Source organism: Mesoplodon mirus (assembly GCF_964341445.2).
Source record: "Mesoplodon mirus genome assembly, chromosome: 14".
Lineage (NCBI taxonomy): Eukaryota > Metazoa > Chordata > Mammalia > Artiodactyla > Ziphiidae > Mesoplodon > Mesoplodon mirus.
The window spans coordinates 78,315,740-78,336,905 of NC_138990.1; the positions used below are offsets into that span (position 1 = coordinate 78,315,740).

General features: G+C 34.0%; 1 protein-coding gene across 5 annotated transcripts in view; it reads right to left on the minus strand.

The window, feature by feature from the left end:
- Window positions 1-21,166, minus strand: part of VPS54 (VPS54 subunit of GARP complex) — a 104,234-nt gene that overhangs the window by 42,686 nt on the left and 40,382 nt on the right. For all 5 annotated transcript variants that reach the window (XR_014295880.1, XM_082642258.1, XM_082642260.1 and 2 more), the window contains exons 4-9: window positions 19,104-19,182; window positions 16,324-16,358; window positions 14,124-14,255; window positions 10,353-10,738; window positions 3,003-3,129; window positions 1,918-2,025 (exon numbers count right to left, since the gene is read on the minus strand). Coding sequence is in view for 4 of the 5 variants with exons in the window: in XM_082642258.1 (XP_082498384.1) it covers window positions 1,918-2,025; window positions 3,003-3,129; window positions 10,353-10,738; window positions 14,124-14,255; window positions 16,324-16,358; window positions 19,104-19,182 (867 nt within the window). In the remaining variant the exon portion in view is untranslated. The remainder of the gene's footprint in view (window positions 1-1,917; window positions 2,026-3,002; window positions 3,130-10,352; window positions 10,739-14,123; window positions 14,256-16,323; window positions 16,359-19,103; window positions 19,183-21,166) is intronic.

Genomic DNA, 21,166 nt, shown 5'->3' on the forward strand with positions numbered 1-21,166 from the left:
TTTAAGGTTTTAAAAAATAAAGGCTCAGACTTTAGAAGTCTAGGAATTAAAACACAGCAGTTTTTAAAAACTGCTTAAAAGTATAATATACATACAGAAAACTGTACAAATTATGTTTATAGCTCAATAATTTTTTTACAAATGGAGTGCACCTATTTAACCAGAACTCAGATTATGAAATTGAATATTACCAGTAAGCCCCTCCTGCTCCCCTCCTGGTCACTACTTCCTCCCAAAAGACATTACTATCCTGATTTCTAACACCACAGATTAATTTTGCCCGTGTTTGAATTTTACGTAAGTGGAATCATACAGTGTGTACTCTTCCGTGTCTGGCTTCTTTGGCTCCACCTTATGTATGTGAATATCCATGTTGTTCCATGTAGTTTATTCATTCTCATTGCTGTATAGTATTCAATGATGTAAATATGCTACAATTCTATTTATCTTTTTTACTGATGATAAAATTTGAGTTTTTCTGGTTTTTTATTACAAATATGTTGCCATGGAATGCTTGTGCTGTCTTTGGTGAGCCTAGGTATGAATTTCTGTTGGGTAAATTACCTAGAAGTAGAATTGCTAAGCTATAATATACATGTATATTTAGTGCTAGTTATCAACAATTTTTGGAAATGGTAGTGATAATTTTAAAATACGGTGTTTTAGTCAATGTTTGAAAGAGGTAAAAGATGGGGCGATTGTAACCTTGCTTGTTTTATTTGAACATTAAAAACTAAGAAATGTACATTCAACCTAATGATGATGATCAATTAAGCCTAAGAAATTCATTCAAAATTGTTCTTTTTCATATACAGAAAAACTAAAGTTCAGAGAATGAGATTTATCTGAATAGAAAAAGTCAAAACAAAAACCAGGGAAGTGTATACATATAGCTGATTCACTTTGTTGTACAGCGGAAACTAACACAACATTGTAAAGCAATTGTACTCCAATAAAGATGTAAAAAAAAAACTGCTTATGGAAAAAAATTGTATCTCATGAAATATAGCAGCAACTTGAATTTCACATCTTTAAAACTGAAATAACCTTAAAATGTATATCTACTTTCTAATGAGTAGATGAGAAATACTGAAACTTTGATAGCATTGTAGGTGGTAAGCTTTTTCTTTTAATTTCTAAAAGTAATGCAGATGTAAAATGACAATTCCACTTTATCACTTTATGCCAATTGTGTTGTAATAAATACTAATTAGCTTGGGAAAAAAATCAGGGAAGACTAAAAAAAAACAAATAGATTTTAGTTTACAATTATAATTTCTTAGAGATCAGAGTAAGAAGAAACGCTGGTGAAAGTATATACTGTTGGTAAAATCTTTTTAGAAAAAAAGCAATTCAGCTCTATGTATCAAACAATTTAAAAATACTTTTCACTCTCTGACCAATAGTTCCACTTCAGGAATCAGTTACAAGAAACCAAACAAACAAGACTTTATACCAAAGCATACCAAAGATGTTTGTCACAGTGCTCTTTATAGTACCGAAATGAAAATGACCTAAATATTTAACACAGAGGAAAGCTTAAACAGGTTTAACTAACATAATGTTGATGGAATTTTATACAACCATTAAAAGTGATATATCTGAAGGCTTATGAGCGAATGCTTATGTTATGATTCAAACGGAAATATATATACAATTCAAAATTATATATACAGTATGACAGCACCAATGAAAAATTCCATTGAGAGTCCGCCTGCCGATGCAGGAGACACGGGTTCATGCCCCAGTCCGGGAAGATCCCACATGCCGCGGAGCAGCTGGGCCTGTGAGCCATGGCTGCTAAGCCTGCGCATCCGGAGCCTGTGCTCCGCAACGGGAGAGGCCCACATACCGCAAAAAAAAAAAAAAAAAAAAAGATTCTAGACCAAAATATACCAAATAAAAAAGTATAATTACCTGTTTAATGATATTCTTTGCTGTAATAATCATTTCTTCACTATATATTTCTAAAAAATTAAGTTTTCTTTGTTTTAAAAGTCCAAATACAAGAGATACTAGTCTTTCCTGTTAAAATAAAAGAAGGGTATACAATGTCAAAATTCAAATACAAAATAATCTCACTTAGAGGCAGAAATAATCAACGTCAAGGGTTTTATTGTCTGACCCTCAAATCTCTATCCTCCTTTTGGTATTTTCTAAAAGCCTTAAAAACCCCTTTCCATAGCAATCTTGTCATCAGATTTTTGGAGTCGTTATTCTAAAACAGGTAAATCCTATCCTACTATAGTGGATCAAATGAAGCTGGTTTGGGGACAAAACAATATGAGTATATTTTGGTCTAGTTTCAGTAAGTAGCTAGAAGGTATTCTTCTCAAACCCTGATGACCAATAAATACTCTATGAGCCTGGTGCTTTCTAATTAGTGGTCTAGAAGACTGGAATGATGACCTGGATTATTTGTGGAGCATTAACTGCTAACATTTACAAAAATCTCTTTAATTACTTAGGCTGCTATCAGGGTTTTTTGGATTCTTTACAAGTTCTTGGCAATAATCAGCATTGAGAAGTTACTAGATAAGTTACCAAATATGATATATTTGTATATGCATATGCATAAAACATGTTCATAATAGGTGCTCAGTGAATGTGAATGACTGATAAGTTACCATATAATAATGATCACTTTTTATAAAAGACACACTCCAATACATGCATATACATGGATATAAGTTAATTCATCCTATATCTACATCCTATATCTATATTTGGAACTTGGGTAGTAAGCCATATAAAGACTTCATTTTAACTCCCATTTCTAATTAAGCTATAAAATTATTTATTCTCTAATTTCACAGGATAATAAACAATTATGTGCTTCCTAAAGTCACATAGTTAGTGAAAGATTTCATAGGTCTCACAGGCTTGATATTGAAGATAATTTTGCTCACTATAACCTGAGGAGAATGTGTTCTAAACTAAGGCTGTTAGGAAATAACACTAAACAATGACATCAATTTCATTCTATAGTTCAAAAGACATACCTCTTCTAAAATTTGACAGTCATCTTCCAATGGTCTATTTAAGTCACTGTGAGAATAAGTAGAAAATTCTGCAATCATCATTTTATCTATCAGTTTTTCTAATTCACAAAGCTGTGATCCCAAATGCCTACAAAGGAAGAGGGAAATGTTACCTCATTTATTAAAAACCCAGATTTACTCCACGATCAAGGGAACCCATCAGCAAAACTTTTCTAGCTGACAGTACTTGTGCAACAAGGTGATGTTTTAGTAAAATAGAGTCTTTTAACTTAACAAAAATAACTGCGACAGTTTCACGTCATCTCCCAAATTCTATTTTTCTCTGTATATCTTTAACCTCCAAACAGTTAAATATACTATAGGAAACTTGGTTCTAGAAAACTTCATGACTGCTTTTTAGTCTGCTTTTCACAGACAAAATATCCAGATATTCTAAGTCCTTTCCTCATTAACCACTTACTGAATATAAATGTCAGTAGCTCCCCAGCCATTCATTTATGCAATAAATACAAGCGCTTACTATGCACCAGGCCCTGTTCTGGGTACCTATAAATATTTGAAGGACTATAGGAGAGACTGACTCAGCTCAACCTCTGTCAGGATCAGTTTGAGTTATTGTGCAATATCCCTCAGGCCATTAAAGTCATTAGAACACATGAGTGAAGATCTAAAGTCACTGAGCTATAATCTATCCATGGAACTTCTTCTCATGAAATATGATGTTCCTTTTTAGTCCACCTCTTCAGTACCTGCAGATCCTGGCTAGGGTTAAAGTGAGCAGGACTCTAACTTTGGTAGAGTTGTGGGGGTGGTGAGGGCAAGTATTACTGAAGAGATTTGGAATCTTTTCCCTAGAAAAAGCAAGTACTGTCCAAGTGACAAGAGTGGTCCCAGGTAGTTAATCCCTGCTCTGAAGGGCACTAAGGATGAATACCATCATATCCAAAGGGATTTTTGCCACACAATCTAATAGTTTCATACAAACAATGGGTTGAAGAAACCTAGGTAATCTAGTTGGTCCAAGGCATTTCAAAACTTAAGTGAAATTTATCTTAAATGTAAACACTTATAATTAATTATAAAAACATTTTAAAAGTTTATGTTACATTTACTTGAAAAACAAGCCCTTAATGTTAGCAACTGTCTTTGCTATGACCAGATATAGCACATTAAAAAAAATTAAAGCATGTGACCTTTTAGACAGATCCGTTGTTCTTCTTTTATGAACGACAATATGGTAAGTAGTGCAGTGATACTTTTAGAAAAAATCTGATAAGTGAAATAACATAAATTTGCTTTTTACAATATGAAAATTATATTTCTCACAGCTAATTAGAAGTCTAATAAGGTTCTCATAAATGGTGACAACATCTCACAATAAACTAATTTATAACATATCCACTCTTACAAACTAAAACACTGCCATAAAAGGAATTTGGTAGTGTCTTGCAAAATTACATAGGCAATTAGCCTTTGACCTAGGAATCTGACTTCTCAGAATCCATCTCAAAGATACATGGTAAATGACAAAAGAACATACATTCATTGCACCACTGTTGGTAATTGCAAAGGAATGGAAACAACCCAAATGCTGACCAATGGAAGGCTAGTTAAATATATCATAATAGACCCTATACACTTTTAAAAGAATTGAGGAATACCAATTAATATACTATATACTGCTACAGAGCAGTTTCTCAACTACTGCCCCCCTAAAAAGTGATTTCAGACATTTTTATTCCTAATCACTCCCCATGAAGTTTTAATATCACAGATATACTGTAAATCCATTTATGTACCGTGGCCTTTGGAGGGCCACAAACCATTGTAAAATCCAAGAATTTTTTTCACCCTTCAAGAACAAACTTTTCCCCCCTTTGGGTGATATCCCCCATTGAGAATGCATACTGTAGCATGATCTACAGGGTATATACTGTAAGGTAAAAACCCCAAGGTGGAGAAAAGTATGTACAGTATGCTAATGCTTATCTAAGATGAGGGACAGACAGAGAGATGGATAAATAAACATAAACTAAAACTTTTTTAAACGACTTATAGGAGTAGGTACAGAGGAAGAGAACCAATATAGAAGTTAAATTTCTCTGAATATCTTTTGTTTTATAGATTTGACTTTGGAACTATGTAACTACTTAACATAGTTGTAAAACAATATTACATTTAAAAACAGCAATCCTTGAATATCAAAAGCAAATGAAACAAATGAACTTGACTATGTATCAAAGTACAGGCAAATCTACACAAAGAAGAATTACTTCAAGTGACTTTAAAACACAGTAATTTGTCCATTCATACCACAAGGGATATACCTTAAGAAAAAGAGGGAAAATTATTTCCTAGCTCTGCCCACTAAAAAAGCCTAGAGATCATGACCAATCCAGTAGCAAGGAACACCTCTGATACCTAGATTGTAATTTCTAAATACCATTTCCTACTAAAAGAAACTAGGGCTCCTTAGAGAAATGGCAGTTTACATATATGGAGCAGAAAATGTATAATATGAATATCCTGTCATAACATGAAGAAAACCATTAATGACTACTCATAGAATCAAAAAGACTTGAGGAGGTTCCTACAAAAGATAGGACAATATGAACATCGATTAAAAAAAAAAACTTAATACTTCAAATATATATAAATCCATGTGCTTATAAAACATTTGGAAGATGCTACATTTTTCATTATTTTAAAAACTGTTAAATAAAGGAAAAGAACCTAGACTTTATCTTGCCTATCCTTGTAAGAACTGTCCTTCAGAATTACCAAATAATTGTTATGGAGAAATATGGCTTTATAGAAATATTCCATTAATAAATGAATAAGGAAGTTTAGAATTAGAATATCATGATTTGCAACCCATAATGAGATGATAAATCTAGGCAATGATCATCAAATGGCTGCTAATTTCATGAAAAAAGAGACAACCAGATATATGCCTCTTGGCTGAAATACACCTATTAGGTACTCTTACCAAAAAGAAAAACTTAAATCTGATCAAGGCTTTAAATCTAACTACCAGTTTATAGAAAATACAAGCAAAAGGAAAACACACTAAACATGGGGATGCCGTTGGCAAAATCCAGACTGTGAGAAGCACTACAAAGACAACTCAATTTCTTCAATAAATATTTTGAAAGGGAGAAAATGAGAAGAATGGAGAATGATATATCAAAAGACATTTGAAATATATCAACCAATTGTAATATACAGTTGTTATTATTTGGATTATTATTTCAATACACTGTGAAAAGAATTTTGAGAGAAACAGGAAAATCTGAACATTGACTAGCTTTTGAAACTATGAATGATATTTGAGTTATGTTTTCAAAGATCCTTATCTTTCAGAGATACATAATGAAATACTTATGGATGAAATGAAATGATGTTTTGGATTTGTTTCAAAATAATCCAGGAGTAGGAGGAGGCATATAGAGAAAACCAAGTTGGCTATGAGTTGATAACTCACAGGTGATATGCAATTTATCCAGCTTCATATAACTCTCTTCATATAATTTCCTCTATTTTTGTGTATGTTTCAGTTTTCAATAAGTTTTAAAAAGCAGTAATAGGGTAGGACATGAATCCACACATAACTTTAACACTGCTTTGTTCTCAGTTAATTGATTTTTATAAAGATCAAAAATTCCTTTTAAATGCAGACTAGAGGTTAACACCCAAGTATGTGTTACCTTCAGGTACAAATAGTCTTTTAGCAAATCCCAACAAAGAATTATGGTAGGAAGTCCATAGGACTGTATCTACTGATGTTTGGGCATCAAAGTAATAAAACTCTATCATTTCAGCCTAATAACTTAAATGTGAGGTTCTATTTAACTTCAGCTATTGTCAAAAATAACTGAGTAGCTTCATTTTTACGCATCTTAAGTAATTTTAAAGTCTGACAAATATAATAAAGAAGAGCAGATATCTCAATACTAACATCAAATAGTATTTATTATGTACTCACAGGTATATGATAACATATATAAAAATATTTGTCTAAGCAAATCCCTAAATAAAATTTCTAGAATTAGTGTTTTATAGAATTCACCTATTCATCCTTGCTCTGTTTTTAAAATATTTTTGACTACTTTAACAATAGATGCAATTATACTGGCCTGTATATTATTATTAACCTTACCAAAAATATTTAATAGATAAATCTGCTAACAGTTCATTTTAAAAGTATGTATCCTAATAATCACATATAATACTTTACAGTGGTGAAAGAAATCTGCTGAAATGACAGACAAATAACTAAAAATCACTTTCTAAAAAAGTACATAGGCTCATATATCCAGCTTAACAAATTGGAGCAATTCTAATACTTTCTACTTTAATATGCCTCAATTTGTATATGAAGTTAGACCTTCTACTAAGCTGTGGGTTCACTATAATGACCTTTGTGTTGCTTTTATCACAGAAACTTACATATCAATAAACCCTACGGTAGTATTAGTTTCAGCAAATAGCAGAAAATCTGTTGTTTTGGCTTCACCTCACAGCACACCATGTGGATGTTTTCATATCATAATGTTTTCAAGATCTAAATTATGGGAGATTATATAGGAGCAAAGAAGATGTTAAATACCTTTTACTACTTCCAATAATAAAAATCCCTTAAGTGGAATCCCAAGGTGGCCTCTGATCAATGAAATCATAATAAGCTGGAACCTATAATTAACTCTGAATGTTTTCCACCTTTCCTTTCAAAAAGAAGAAGAAGAAGAAGAAGAAGGCGTACGACTAGAAAAACTAGTTTCATTAATTTTTATCCTAAAATCTATTACTATGGTAGATTCCTAGCTCAGCAAACCTCTAACTCAGTTGCCCACAGTTTAACATCTATTGCACTAGAAAATTAGCACTGATGATCAGACTGATCTATTTGAGGTCTTACAAAACCTCAATCAAATATATTAAAAAGTATACATAACTCTTGGGTCTGATGAGATCTGGGTTGAATCTTGACTCTACTGTTTTATAATTTGCTGTATGACTTGGAGCAAGTTATCTAAGATTTTCAATGCTCCAGTTTCCTTATCTATTAAAATGGGGATAAAACTATCTATCTCATAGAAGGGTTTTTTTGGAGTGGGGAGGGGGAATCAAATAATATATGCAATATTCTTAGCACTGGTACAGAATACCAAAGTATTCAAAAAATGTTCTTAGGTTTTGTAGTGGTGGTAGTAGTAGAGTAATGGTGGTAGTAAGTAATAAAGAAAAAAAATTAACAGTGGTGAAAACTGAAGTTTCTACATAAACCTTTACAGTAAGAAACAGCAAATAACAACAATATATCCCTGAATTTCAAGGTAACTGAATCTTTTCTATATGAAACCTGCAAGATATCAAGGTTCAAATATATTTTCATATATATTATATTTTATATGAAGAATAAACACTCTTTACAAATGTGCAGGTTCTTAAAAAAGTAGATATTTGAGCAAAACATAGATAATCAGAATATTTGAAAGTCTTTTAAAAATCATATACACTTTTTTATGAAGAATATTTTGTCCTTTGAGTTAAGGTACAAACAAAAAAAGTAAGGATGAAAATAAAGGTAAACTCTTTCTTGAGCTCAAGATAATTACAAGATTATAAAATTTTCATTCTGCCTTCTGATAAATCATAATCTACTGGGAATAAATATCCAACCTGTTCTTAAATATTTTCCAGATAGCTTTGGAGAACTAAACTTTTCATCAGTATTATTGGGCATAAAGTTATGAGTCAGGAAAATGAAATAAAATAAACTGCATGACCTTTGGAGTAAAAATGAGAACAGTTTCAGAATTTGTGTTTAGCAGGCAAGCATTTAATCTTTGTTTCTATTGCTCTATTCAGAGGATAAAGCACTCTACTTTGTAGAATCAGCTCCCAATATTCATCAAATTCGTATAATATAGTGGTGACAAGAAAAAACACAGCTTCTGTCATTACAGAAGTCCATTTTGCTAAAATACTGACAAAATTAGTATTATTTATTTTTAAAATATATGCCATATACACATTCAAAAAAGAGAAATATTTAAAATTTCAGAGGTAAAGGGGAAACTAAAAATCATTTAGTCACCCTGGGTTCCCATGCTGAGAAATCCAAAGTAGGCTTCAAAGGACTACGAACCACCCAAAACTGATTGCAAAATTTTATGTACAGGTATATTTTTATGGAAAGAAGGTCCATCCACAGCTTTCAACAGATTCTCAAAGAGGTTTGTGATCCAAGCTTCTTCTGTAAACATCCAAGTCTGGATAAGGTTCTTCCCCTAAGGTTAGGCTCCATAGCAATCTGTACATTCATCATCATACTGTACTGTACTGTATAATAACTACCCAGTAATTTCTGTCTCCCTCCTACCAAATAAATTGTAGAAACAGAGCAGAAAGCATCTCTGCTTTGTTCATGGCTATATTCCCAGTATTCTGCCTGGTGTCTGTCATGTAATCAACAACCATTTCTTGAATAAATGAATCAATCATCATTTGCATAATTAAAATTGGGACTTTTTAAAAGTGCTTTCTAAATAAATATTCCAATTACATATCCTTAGTCAATAAGAACTTATAATTCAATTAAAATAAACTTATATTGAAGATAACCTTTCCAGAATATATTAAGTTACAGAGCACGTCTTCCATAAAACTTCTTTGTAGTCACTCAGTAGTATAAGGTTTCCCAGCAGATAGGAACTTCAACAAGGAAACTGCAAGCCTGCTTAACTGAATGAAATTTTGATGGCTTACAATTGGTGTAATCTGTAAATTAAACATATGACATGATCTCACATAAAATAACTAAAACCCTAATCTTAAAGGTATTTTCAAAATAAAAACTTAGAAGAAATTGGGTCTTTTCCATCATCGTGTGGAATTTTTTGCAATGTGATAGATTGTAAATGAGAAATGAATTTTAATAATTATCTAATTTAAACTTATTCAATGGCTTTTAAAATGAACTTAATTTCAGCTATACTAGTATTCCTTTTTCCACCTTTATCTATTATCTTGACACAAAACTACTTCAACATTTTCAAAATATAATTTTCAAAGCTGTGACTGGCCCTTCATTGATTTCATCTACTAGAAAATTTAATTTTACTTCTTTATCCAAATGTCTCTGTAAATATTGGTCCTTATGATTTTTGTTTGTTTTAGTAAGACTAAAATATCAGAATGATAACATTATTAAACAGATCAATCTGGAAGAAAAAAATACCCTTGTAACTCTAACACATTCATACATTTTCAGCTAACATTACACACTAAAATTTGTCCTTTAGAAATTTCTAACATTATTTCTAATGGCTTACTTAATGGACATACCGGAAGCTGTGAATGCCCTGAAGTTCCTGCTGTAGAACCTCTTGCGTTGTTGCTATTAAGTCCAATGCTCCGACAAATTCAGAAGTAGATAACAACACCTGTACTGTAGGCTGAGTCTGGTGTACAGTGGCCATTAATTTCAGTTTATTGTATACTTTAACACAATTATTTCTGGTAAGTGCCAGTCTTAAAATGTGTAGTGATCCTTCACACATTACTTTATCAATCTGTGCAATTTTATCTCGAAGCATTTTTACAGCCTGGGAAGTTTTCTTGAGGTAGTCCTGCAATTCGTGTTGAGAGGTCATTGCATGAAAAAATGCTTCTGAACGTAGAGAGATCTGGTGAGCAATGTTTACTTCCACAATATCCAGATAATGGCTCAGCTTAAGAGGAAAGGAAATGAAAAAAAAAATCACAGCATGTTATAAGTATACCTTAACTATCCAAATACTTTCTGAAAATGATACAATATTTCTATATGTATTTTAAATCCCATTGTGTGAACTGTTTGATTATGTGATGCTTGATACTAGGTATACAAAATAGAAGGGAGATGAAAGGTAGAGCCCAAAATTAATAAATGTAAGACAAAAGCATAGAAGGTGATTTACCTTCTTCCTCTGCTCCTGCCATTACTGTCCTCCAAACACCAACTACTTTCTAGAAAGTAAAAGTAGCCCACAGTCATCTCAGATTATAATCTAGTTTTAGAAGTTCCAAGATCTGAGAGAGAATGATTGATTTCCTTAACCTCCACACATCACTGCCATCACCAATATCATGTATCATTTATCTGACTGAAAGATGATTATAGTTACCATTTACTGACTTTCTATGTACCAGGCACTGGTATTTTATATATATCATCTACTAATTTAAACAATCTTGGAACATAGGTATTATCATTATTTTATTTTACAGATGAGGACAATGAGGCTCAGAAACATTAAATAACTTGAAAAAAGTCATATGATTAGTAAGTAGAAAAACTGAAATTTGAACCCAGGTTTGTCTAACTCAAAAACTGAAGTTCTTTCTACTGTACCATGCTGCCTCAAAACGTTAGAGAATTCATGAAAGACAGATTGGTGATCCAGCCACAAATTACAGAGTACTAGAATTCACCTGGATCTTTTTTTTTTAGGCTGTTAATTTCACATTTCAACAATTATTCTTTTATCAATTTGTAAAACTCAATTTATTTCCAATGTGTTTTCCTCTTAAACAGTTGACTGAAACAATTAGTTCATATATATCTTATTTGTAATACTACCAAAATTAATTCCTGGAGTAACATGTATTAAGAATGCTTTCTAATTTCAAATATGGACTTCTAAAACTTGAGTTGTCTTTTCTTCCTTCATAACTGCATATGCCTTTTTTGACTATATTATTTTTCCATTTCTCTCCCACTTTTCTACTTTTAGATTCTTCAACCTATAGCTCAAACTTTAAGAATTATCTCTGAACATCTCAGGAGAATTTGTAGTGTTAAAGGGTTAATGGGCTTTCAACATTTAGGACTCATAAAATTAGAGGATTATTTGGTCACCAAGCCTGTCTCATTAAAACCATGCAGGATCATGCATATCTTCAATACAGCTCCTTCAATAATCTATTATAATATATAATAGGTTACAAATAAGACATTCTTCTATAGTTTAAATCTGTTGCATTTATACTCTTTTGCTGTTGTTCTTTTTACCTTCAACAGCTGTTCATTTATTTACCTAAAAAGCAATATGGGGATGAAGGTACTTAGGTACATCACAAGCTAAAGTAGACTCAATTTTCAGAAAATGGAGAAAAAGTAACTCCTGTAGGACAGGGGTACTCAGAATGAAGTTTATACGCTGCTGCCAGTTTGTGAACTGTTTAACAGGTCCATGATGAAATGAGGAACTCTGCTGGAAATTAAATCAACTTCATCACTAAGCCCACAGTATTGCTTTTTCATAGAAAGACTTTCTTAATGAAGGAAGCAGTGAAATGATTTATGTTCTAGAGCAAACTCGTTATCTCATCACAGACCAGCACTTTGGGTAGCAGTACTACAATAGGACAAAAATTTCTCTAATCCTGGTTATAGCATCCCCTATTTAAAACTAGCAAGATAAAATGGGTGCTGTCAATCATACAGTGAGTTTGAATCCTGTCTTGGAATCCTGTCTTCCATTCCTTTTCTAAGAACAGAGCAGAATGAGGAGACAAAATGTAAATGTAATAAAGCTGATTCTGCAACTTACCAAAAAAAAAAAAAAATTCCATTACTTTAGTCACTTTAAACATTTAGGATGAGAAAATTGTTTCATTTGAATTTCAAAGATTTCTGCAATTTATCAATACTCCATTGATCTATTCTTTTCAAAGGCATAATATTTTCATAATTCATTTCCTATTAAAATTCTATAAAGGGAACAATTTTTAAAGTATTCCTAAAAGTATCTGTATAGATTGGTGAAATTTTTATTGGCTTTTGTTTTTTTCTCTTTTAAGGTATTATTCTACCAGGGGATATACTTGGAATGTGAAAAAGTAGTCTGGGAGTGAGCCTGTGTCTATATATCCATTGTTTTCATAAGATTTGTGAATTTATTCTTACTCAAGGAAAACCTTTATAGATGAAAAAGCTGCCCAAAAAAATTCATTTTCATTTTCAACTGTGAGAAACAGAATACTCACAATTCTTTCCCCACATTTTTTCTCCTCTCCTCCCTAAGTAGCCCTTTCTTCAGTTGCTGAGGAGGACTGGACCCAACTTATTGAATAGTCTATCTGAGGCAAGCTTTCAGACTGCCAAGAGCTGTCGCCAGACTAAAATGAAATGCTTTCATCTCAGTTTAGGAACCACAGTCAGTTTTAGAAAAGCTCTAAACTGAGTGCTAAGAAAGAACAGAGATCAAAGGTCTTTACTTCCTATTCCACTTTTAAAAGATTCTTGATCTGTGAGTTATGTTTAAAGTTTTATATTTTAAATGGCTTTCAAGATGTTGACTTCTGAAATATAGAACATTGTAAAATTTTGAAAAACTGCTGACTAATAACACGCAAAAGGCTATGCTTTGCAAAGCTTTGCAAAGCTAAAGGAACACTGCATTTTTTAACTATGATATTTTTGCTTCAAAATAATCATCATGGGCTTCCCTGGTGGTGCAGTGGTTGAGAGTCTGCCTGCCGATGCAGGGGACATGGGTTTGTGCCCCGGTCCTGGAGGATCCTGCATGCCACAGAGCGGCTGGGCCCGTGAGCCATGGCCGCTGAGCCTGCGCGTCCGGAGCCTGTGCTCCGCAACAGGAGAGGCCACAACAGTGAGAGGCCCGCGTACCGCAAAAACAAAAAAACAAACAAAATAATCATCATTACTGTGTGTAAACGAGGAAAAATAGTACCTCAGGAAAAGTTAATTTTCTGTGCTTTAAATCATAAAGAATATAAAATTAGCCAATATACTGTTTGGAATAAATGTAAAACAATTAATTGTGTTATCTAATACATCCTTTCAATTGAGATTGATTGATATCAACTGCTGTTTCAGATAAGAAGCACTCAAACAATAACCTTTTCCTTTTTTAACAGCACAACTTGTACTGCATTGAAACAAAGTGCTATTACTTTATCAGTTAAGATCTGAAGGCTTCTAATTATCAGCAACAATAAAGATGAAATTAAAGGAATTAGTGCCTACTAAATAACTAACTCTGAACTCACACAAACAGTACCACTTAATTAAAATAGTTTTCTACATGGGAAAAGTAAAAAAGAAACTACCTTTTCTTGTAGCAACTTTGAGGAAGCTGCATCACGATTTCCTTTTCCACCAGCAGTATTAAAATGAGACCATGGTAAAACTGAATTAAAAGTTAAGGAATCATCCAAGGCAAAATCTGGTTTCATAAAAATCTATTAAAAAAATGCATTTCCCTCAATTAGATAAACATTTTCTTTACATCCATTATCCCTTCCAACATCATAAGACCATTAAACAATAATTAACTTGAATCTCAGGCATATACAGAAAAAGCAAGTGATAACAAGCTGAGTTATTTATACAAAAATCTGTAGAAGAAAAATATATAAATAATGTTTCATCAAGCTAAAAATGCTCATGAAATATAGAAAAATGTTTTTCTTGCCTTTACCAACAGAGATGGTCATTCCATTACTACTTGGTCAAACTCACGAATGCAGTCCCACTGGGCACATACGAAAGGGAGATATCATACTTATCCTAAAATTTCTGTATAATTTCCCACTGATAGTGGTTTTTTTAAAAATGTCAAATATCAATATGTCTATACTTATATTTGTATTTTCTCTTGCTCAAAATTCTTTCAAACTTTCTTTTTTAGATTAGACATACACTAAATTTTAAAACAAAAACAAATTCAATTTTATGAAGAGACTGCTCCTTTCCCTTATATACCACATCCATTTGGGCACCAAGTACTACCCTTAATATTTCCTCATTATCACTTGAATCTCCTCTCTACTCTATCTCCACAGTATTTCTGCAGCTCCTCATTATCTCTGGATCATAGTAAATGAATACTTACTGATGTCTTTCCCTAATCTATCCTCTATATATCTTTAAAATGCAATTATAACTGAATTAACTTCTCTTTTTAAATCTCTCAATGGATTCCCATGACTGACAGACCAAACTCTCTTAGAATGGCATTAAGAGTTTTATTTATCTAATACTTCATAAAATTTATTTAACCCCATCTCTAAACACAAGTATACCATGTATACTTATTTATCTCATACTTCATAAATATTTTTACTTAATATGTATATCTCCCCCAGACCATATGTTCCTATGAGACTGGATTTATAGATTATTAATCTTTCTATTCCAGCACATAGCATAAGGCCTGAAACATGGTTTAATCGATTAATTTCTATGTTATATTTTATTATATTCACTGATTCATATGACCCATATCCAAAAATTAGTATGAATGTGATAGGGAAATCCAACTAGGGACATGAGTATATTTTCTAGTCCCTCTAGTATAACTGAAAGTATTGATTAATTCAATAAATGTTGACTATCTATGATTTTACTCTTATGCTAGGCACTAAGGTGGAAACAAAGCTAAATTATTCCAGAGGTCCTAATCTCAAGGATCTTTAGCCCAAGGGATGTGATAAAATATATACATAAATATTTTATAAGGGAAAGAGTGACAAATGCTTTAAAAGGGAAGGCAGAGGTCTAGATAAAATGCTATGGCAGTTTGGCAAAGGGGCCAATGATCTTCATTTGGAGGAAATGTATTCATGTAAAGTTGTCATTTAAGCAAAAAACTGTAAAGGATTAGGTATGGGGAGATAAGAGCAAAGTCTTCCAGGCTAAAGGAACACTGCAAGTAAAGCACGGAGCCAGCAAAAAAGTCTGGCTGAAGTAAAGAATGTGTAAAGATTAGTAGGCAAAAGTTAAGAGTGTGCCTGTGATGGAAGTGCATAATTAAGGGCCTTAAATTACAGAGTTTGCATTTTATTTTGTAGGAATCAAAGAACTTTAACAATGACTGCCCTTTCCTTCCTGTTTCTGTCTTTCATCCTTCTGTCTCTTCTCACCCCAAAGAGCAATTATCACAGACCTCTTTGAGAATATGATGAATGCAATGGACTCCTTCCCCAGAAAAAAAAGAAAAACAAAAAAACACTCATCTATCACACATCTCTACAAAATTCTTCATACAAAGAAAATATCCCTAATGATTTGGAGGGGTAATAAGATGAATAAAATTATATTTTAAAATGAAAAGATTTAAACGTATTTGTAGGTTTTGGTGATAAAGAAGAGATTGATCATGCAAAAGAGAGAGAAGAAAAGTAAGAAAGTCCCAGAAGAGGCAAAGCGGTCAAAGCATCAGAAAACAGCCCAGTGAAAGCTTCTTACAAGGTAAAATTAAAGATCAAATATTAAAAAGCTGTATTCTCATTTTTTAGGTTTTATTACCTTAGGTACTTGCTCCAGATCTGTCCTGGATTTATCTATTTTAAAAAAGGAAAAGGGAAAATAAGATTTTTTTTTATAACAACTTTTTTTTTATTAGTTTCTGCTTTATAACAAAGTGAATCAGTCATACATATACATCTGTTCCCACATCCCTTCCCTCATGCATCTCCCTCCCTCCCACCCTCCCCATCCCACCCCTCCAGGCGGTCACAAAGCACCGAGCTGATCTCCCTGTGCTCTGCAGCTGCTTCCCACTATCTATCTACCTTACGTTTGGTAGTGTATATATGTCCATGCCTCTCTCGCTTTGTCACAGCTTACCCTTCCCCCTCCCCATATCCTCAAGTCCATTCTCAAGTAGTTCTGTGTCTTTATTCCCGTTTTACCCCTAGGTTCTTCATGACATTTTGAAAATAAGATTTTTTAAACCTTGTTTTCATTTTATTTCCATAAAATATATTTTGACAGATTCAATACTATACTAGGTCACAATTAAATAACCATTTAAGTTTCTTTCTTCAACAAATATCAAACACCTTCTGTATACCTAGGAGTAGGCAAAGCAGTGAATAAAACATATGTTTCAAATAATTTTAATCAATTGTTTAGTAGCAATAAAACAACTAAATGTATTCAAGTCTTTTTTAAATGGACACAGAAAGCTTGGTGCTATCTTACAGAAATACTATTTTTATTGTTCAAAAGATCCACCATCCCATCCAGTATTTCCTATGATCAAAAAAATTTTTAATGCCATAGTAGTTTTCTTCTTAGACATCTTAGTTTGTATCCTCTACAAACTTCTTGCAAATGAACCTCCTTTATCTTCGTCTCACCAATCAGATTTCAGACAAGGTACCCTCCTTTCCAAAACCAAGCTTTCTGTACTCGGACTCCATCCTCTCCTGCCTCTTCTCTGAGCTCACATCAATTACCCTGCCTCTCCATATCTTTAACATTTTAATAGCTCTTTACTCTCTGCATATAAACATGCTCAGTCCTCTTCCATTAAAGAAGAAGAAGAAGAAGAAGAAAGATAAAACTCAGGGCCTAGAGTAGGCTGAGGCAAGGGAGAACCTCAGGTGCAAAATTTAAGGAAGCACTCACTCTCAGGATTATGCGATACCTCTCTTGCCTTATCTAATCCTGGCCATGCAAAAACCTTCTTCTAGCACAACTGCTAGTAGAAACAAACCAGAGGGATTCTGTTCCCTCTAGTCAATACCTTAACATTTCAAATCTTCAAGTCACATCCATATTGGCAGTCTCCACTTCTTACTCTTGTACTCACACCTTAATACACAGTATTGAAGTTTCTGTAACTACTACTCCAGTCTAAATGTTCTCCCTAAGATCTCCCAAATTGCCAAATCTACAGAGATTTCTCAGAGTGCAAACCTGATCTATCCCTGAAGTATTCTGACACTGTAGGCTAATTATTCGCACTTCTTTGAAATTCTAACTACCTTCCGTCTCTAAGGTGGAACTCTCTTGGTTGACTCTCCTATCTCTCTGACTACTTCTTTTTAGTCTCCTTCACAGGTACATTTTCTACTCCCTCTTAAATGTGACAGCCTCCTAGTGTTCTATCATCAGTTCTTTTCTCCTTACTACTCACATCCTCCCGGGTGATCCCACCTGTGCCCTTGGATTCAACTACCATGCTATTGTCTAGCATACTGTCTATGATAATGTCTATCATACTTGTATCTCCAGCCTAGATCTCTTTCCTGAGCTCTGGGTTGCATACCAGACCTCTCCTTCTATGCAAAACTTCAATTAAACCAGCCTCTATCTCCTCCAAACTTCCTTCTCCAATACTACCTCTCTCACCTAGCCAGCTGCCCAAGCAAGAAATGTGGGAATCATCCTTGAAGCATCTTGCTCCATTTCTAACAAATGACTGACCACCAAAACCTGTGCCTCCATTTCTGCCACATCTCTTAAAGACCTAATTTCCTCTCCATCCTCATAACTGCTATTAGGAACACATGATTTCTCGCTTGTATTACTGCAATAGGCTTCTACTGTATTCTTGCCTCCAGTTTTATCATCATCTATAAGTTTACTACCCACAACTTCTTTCACAGTGAAATATATAATCATAACTCTGATCATGTCTGGTTTAAAATATTTTGTAACTTTATACTGCTTTTAGAAAAGAAAAATGTCTTAGCATGACATACAAGGCTCTTCATGATCTGACTCCTACCTACTTCTTCAGCCTCATTTCTTGCTCCCAGTGGAGCCAGCATACTGAACTCTTGCAGGTCCCAGAACATGCTAATTTCTCTCTTGACTCTACGGCTTTGCATAAACTGTCCCCTTTCCTGGAATGCCTTTTTGCACATAAATATTTCTTGATAGTTAGTTTAAAACACAGACAATCCTCATCAACTCTAGTTTTTATAAAGCTAAGTTAGGAACTCTTTACAATATTACCATGCTGAACTTACTGCCTGATATACAGTGTTGGTTTGTTTAACCTTGCTCAGGAGACCATCAGCTTCTTGAGGACAGGGACTATTTCTTATTCATCTATTTTTAGGCAACAAGCAAAGTACAAGGCACCTGAATATTAAATAACTATTTGTTGAACTGAAGGATACACTACCATCAGATCCATGATTTTTCTCTTTAAAGCTTTTAGAAAAGATTATGATTGCAGGCTATAGAAATTTCACTGAAATAAAAATTAGATATGATAGTCAACAAGGTCCCCAAATTAAGATTTTGTTCATTAATATTTATGCTATGCTACAAATAGCACATATTCATACCATGAGTATGTAAGAGAGTCCTGTCAAAGGTATCTTTAGGAGGACAAATTTTCTTGCATCTCTCATGAATCTTCTCTCTCTAATAAAAAGACAAATAAATAATGTGATCAATGCTGTGTGGCAATATGAGTATTCAAAGCATTAAAATATTTAACAAAACAGAATATCAGAATATACCAAATAAGTTCTAAATTTTTCTAATATGAAATCACTAGCCTCTTGAACTTAAATACAAGTAACAAGTATGCTTAATAAACCAAATACCACTGAGATGTGTGAATGTCTTTATACTTATACTCATCCCATTTTATACAATTATAGTAAAATCTCCATAAACTTAGAATGAAGTGGGAAAGCAAATACAAAATCCTTATTTTTATAACATAAATCAATTAAGAAAATAACTTTTTTAAAATAAGCAAGAAAATTTTAAACCTATATACCCAAGATCGAAAGACAGATTAGTAGTTAATACTTCCTCTGAGTCCAAAAAGAAAAAAGGAAAGACAGAAAGAAACCCCATTCTGAGTTCAGATTAGATGACCACTAACAACACTGTTATCTTTTCAGATACCATACACAGGACATATGGGAAAGTGGAGTGTGGTAAGGAAAAAACCCTGGGCTAATAGTATTAGCCCTGTAGAATTCTGATAGCAGTTCTATTAGAAACTACAGGACTGTCTCCAAAGTGGCTGTACTATTCTGCATTCCTATGCACAATGAATAAGAGTTATTAGCCACATCCTTGCCAGCATTTGGTCTTGACAGCATTTTGGATTTTTGTCTTTCTAAAGGACGTGTAGTGGCACCTCGTTTTAATTTGCAATTCCCTATAGACATATGATGTCGGGCAATTTTTAATATGCTTACTAGCCATCTGTATCTTTTCTTTAGTGAAATGCCTGTTCAGATCCCTTGTCCATTTTTTGTGGTGAAATATACACAACATAAAATTTACCAGTTAAAACCATTAGTGGAGGTGGCCAAGATAGTGGAGTAGGAAGACCTTGAACTCACCTCCTCCCACAGACACACCAAAATTATAACTATTTACAGAGCAACTATCAATGAGAACCTAAAGAATAGCAGAAAAGATTTTTCACAACTAAAGACATAGAGAAGAAACTACAGCAAGACAGGTAGGAGGGGTAGAGGTATGACCCACTCGCCTGGGTCAGGGACCCACAAATGGGAGAAATATCACAATTATAGAGGTCCTCCCCAAGGAGCAAGGGGTCTGAGCCCCGCATCAGGCTCCCCAGTCCAGGGTCCTGTGCTGGGAAGATGAGACTCCAGCATGTGTGACTTTGCAAACTAGTGGATCTTATGTTCTGGAGAGCTGGAGAGCTATAGGAAAGAGTCTCTGATCTTAAAGGGTGCATGCAAATCTCACATGCTCTGAGTCCGAGCCAGAGGCAGTTGTTTGAAAGGAGCTTGGGACAGACCCACTGGACAATGTTGGAGAGCCTCTGAAAGAGGCAGGAGGCAACTGGGACCTCCCCAGGGAATAGAGATGATGGGAGCAGCCATTTTGGGAGTTTGTTGCACTGCAATAACACCAGTGCTGGTGAGCACCATTTTGGAATCCTCCCTCTAGTCTATTAGCACTGGGAACCCAGCCCTGCCCACCAGCAGGCCAGCACCAGCCCTGAACCCACCTGAGGCTGAACAGATAGCCACATGGGGACCCAGCCTCACCCTCCAGAAGGCCCATGGCCACTGCATGAGGCACAGTCACAAAGCCATCAGGCCATAGGCCAGCCATGCCTACCAGTGTGCCCCCAGTAGTTGACCCCCCAACAAAGAAGGGCACATGCAGTCCCACATAGGGGCTACCCCTATAGGATATAGCTCTGGTAACCAGAGGGGAGCATGTTGCTGCGTCCCACAGGACGTATCCTACTTAAGACCACTTCTCCATGATCAGGAAATGTAACTGACCTAACACACAGAAATAAACACAGAGAACTGGGCAAAATGAGGAGACGGAGGTATATGTTCCAAACAAAGGAACAAGACATAACCTCAAAAAAAGAACTAAACCAAGTGGAGATAAGCAA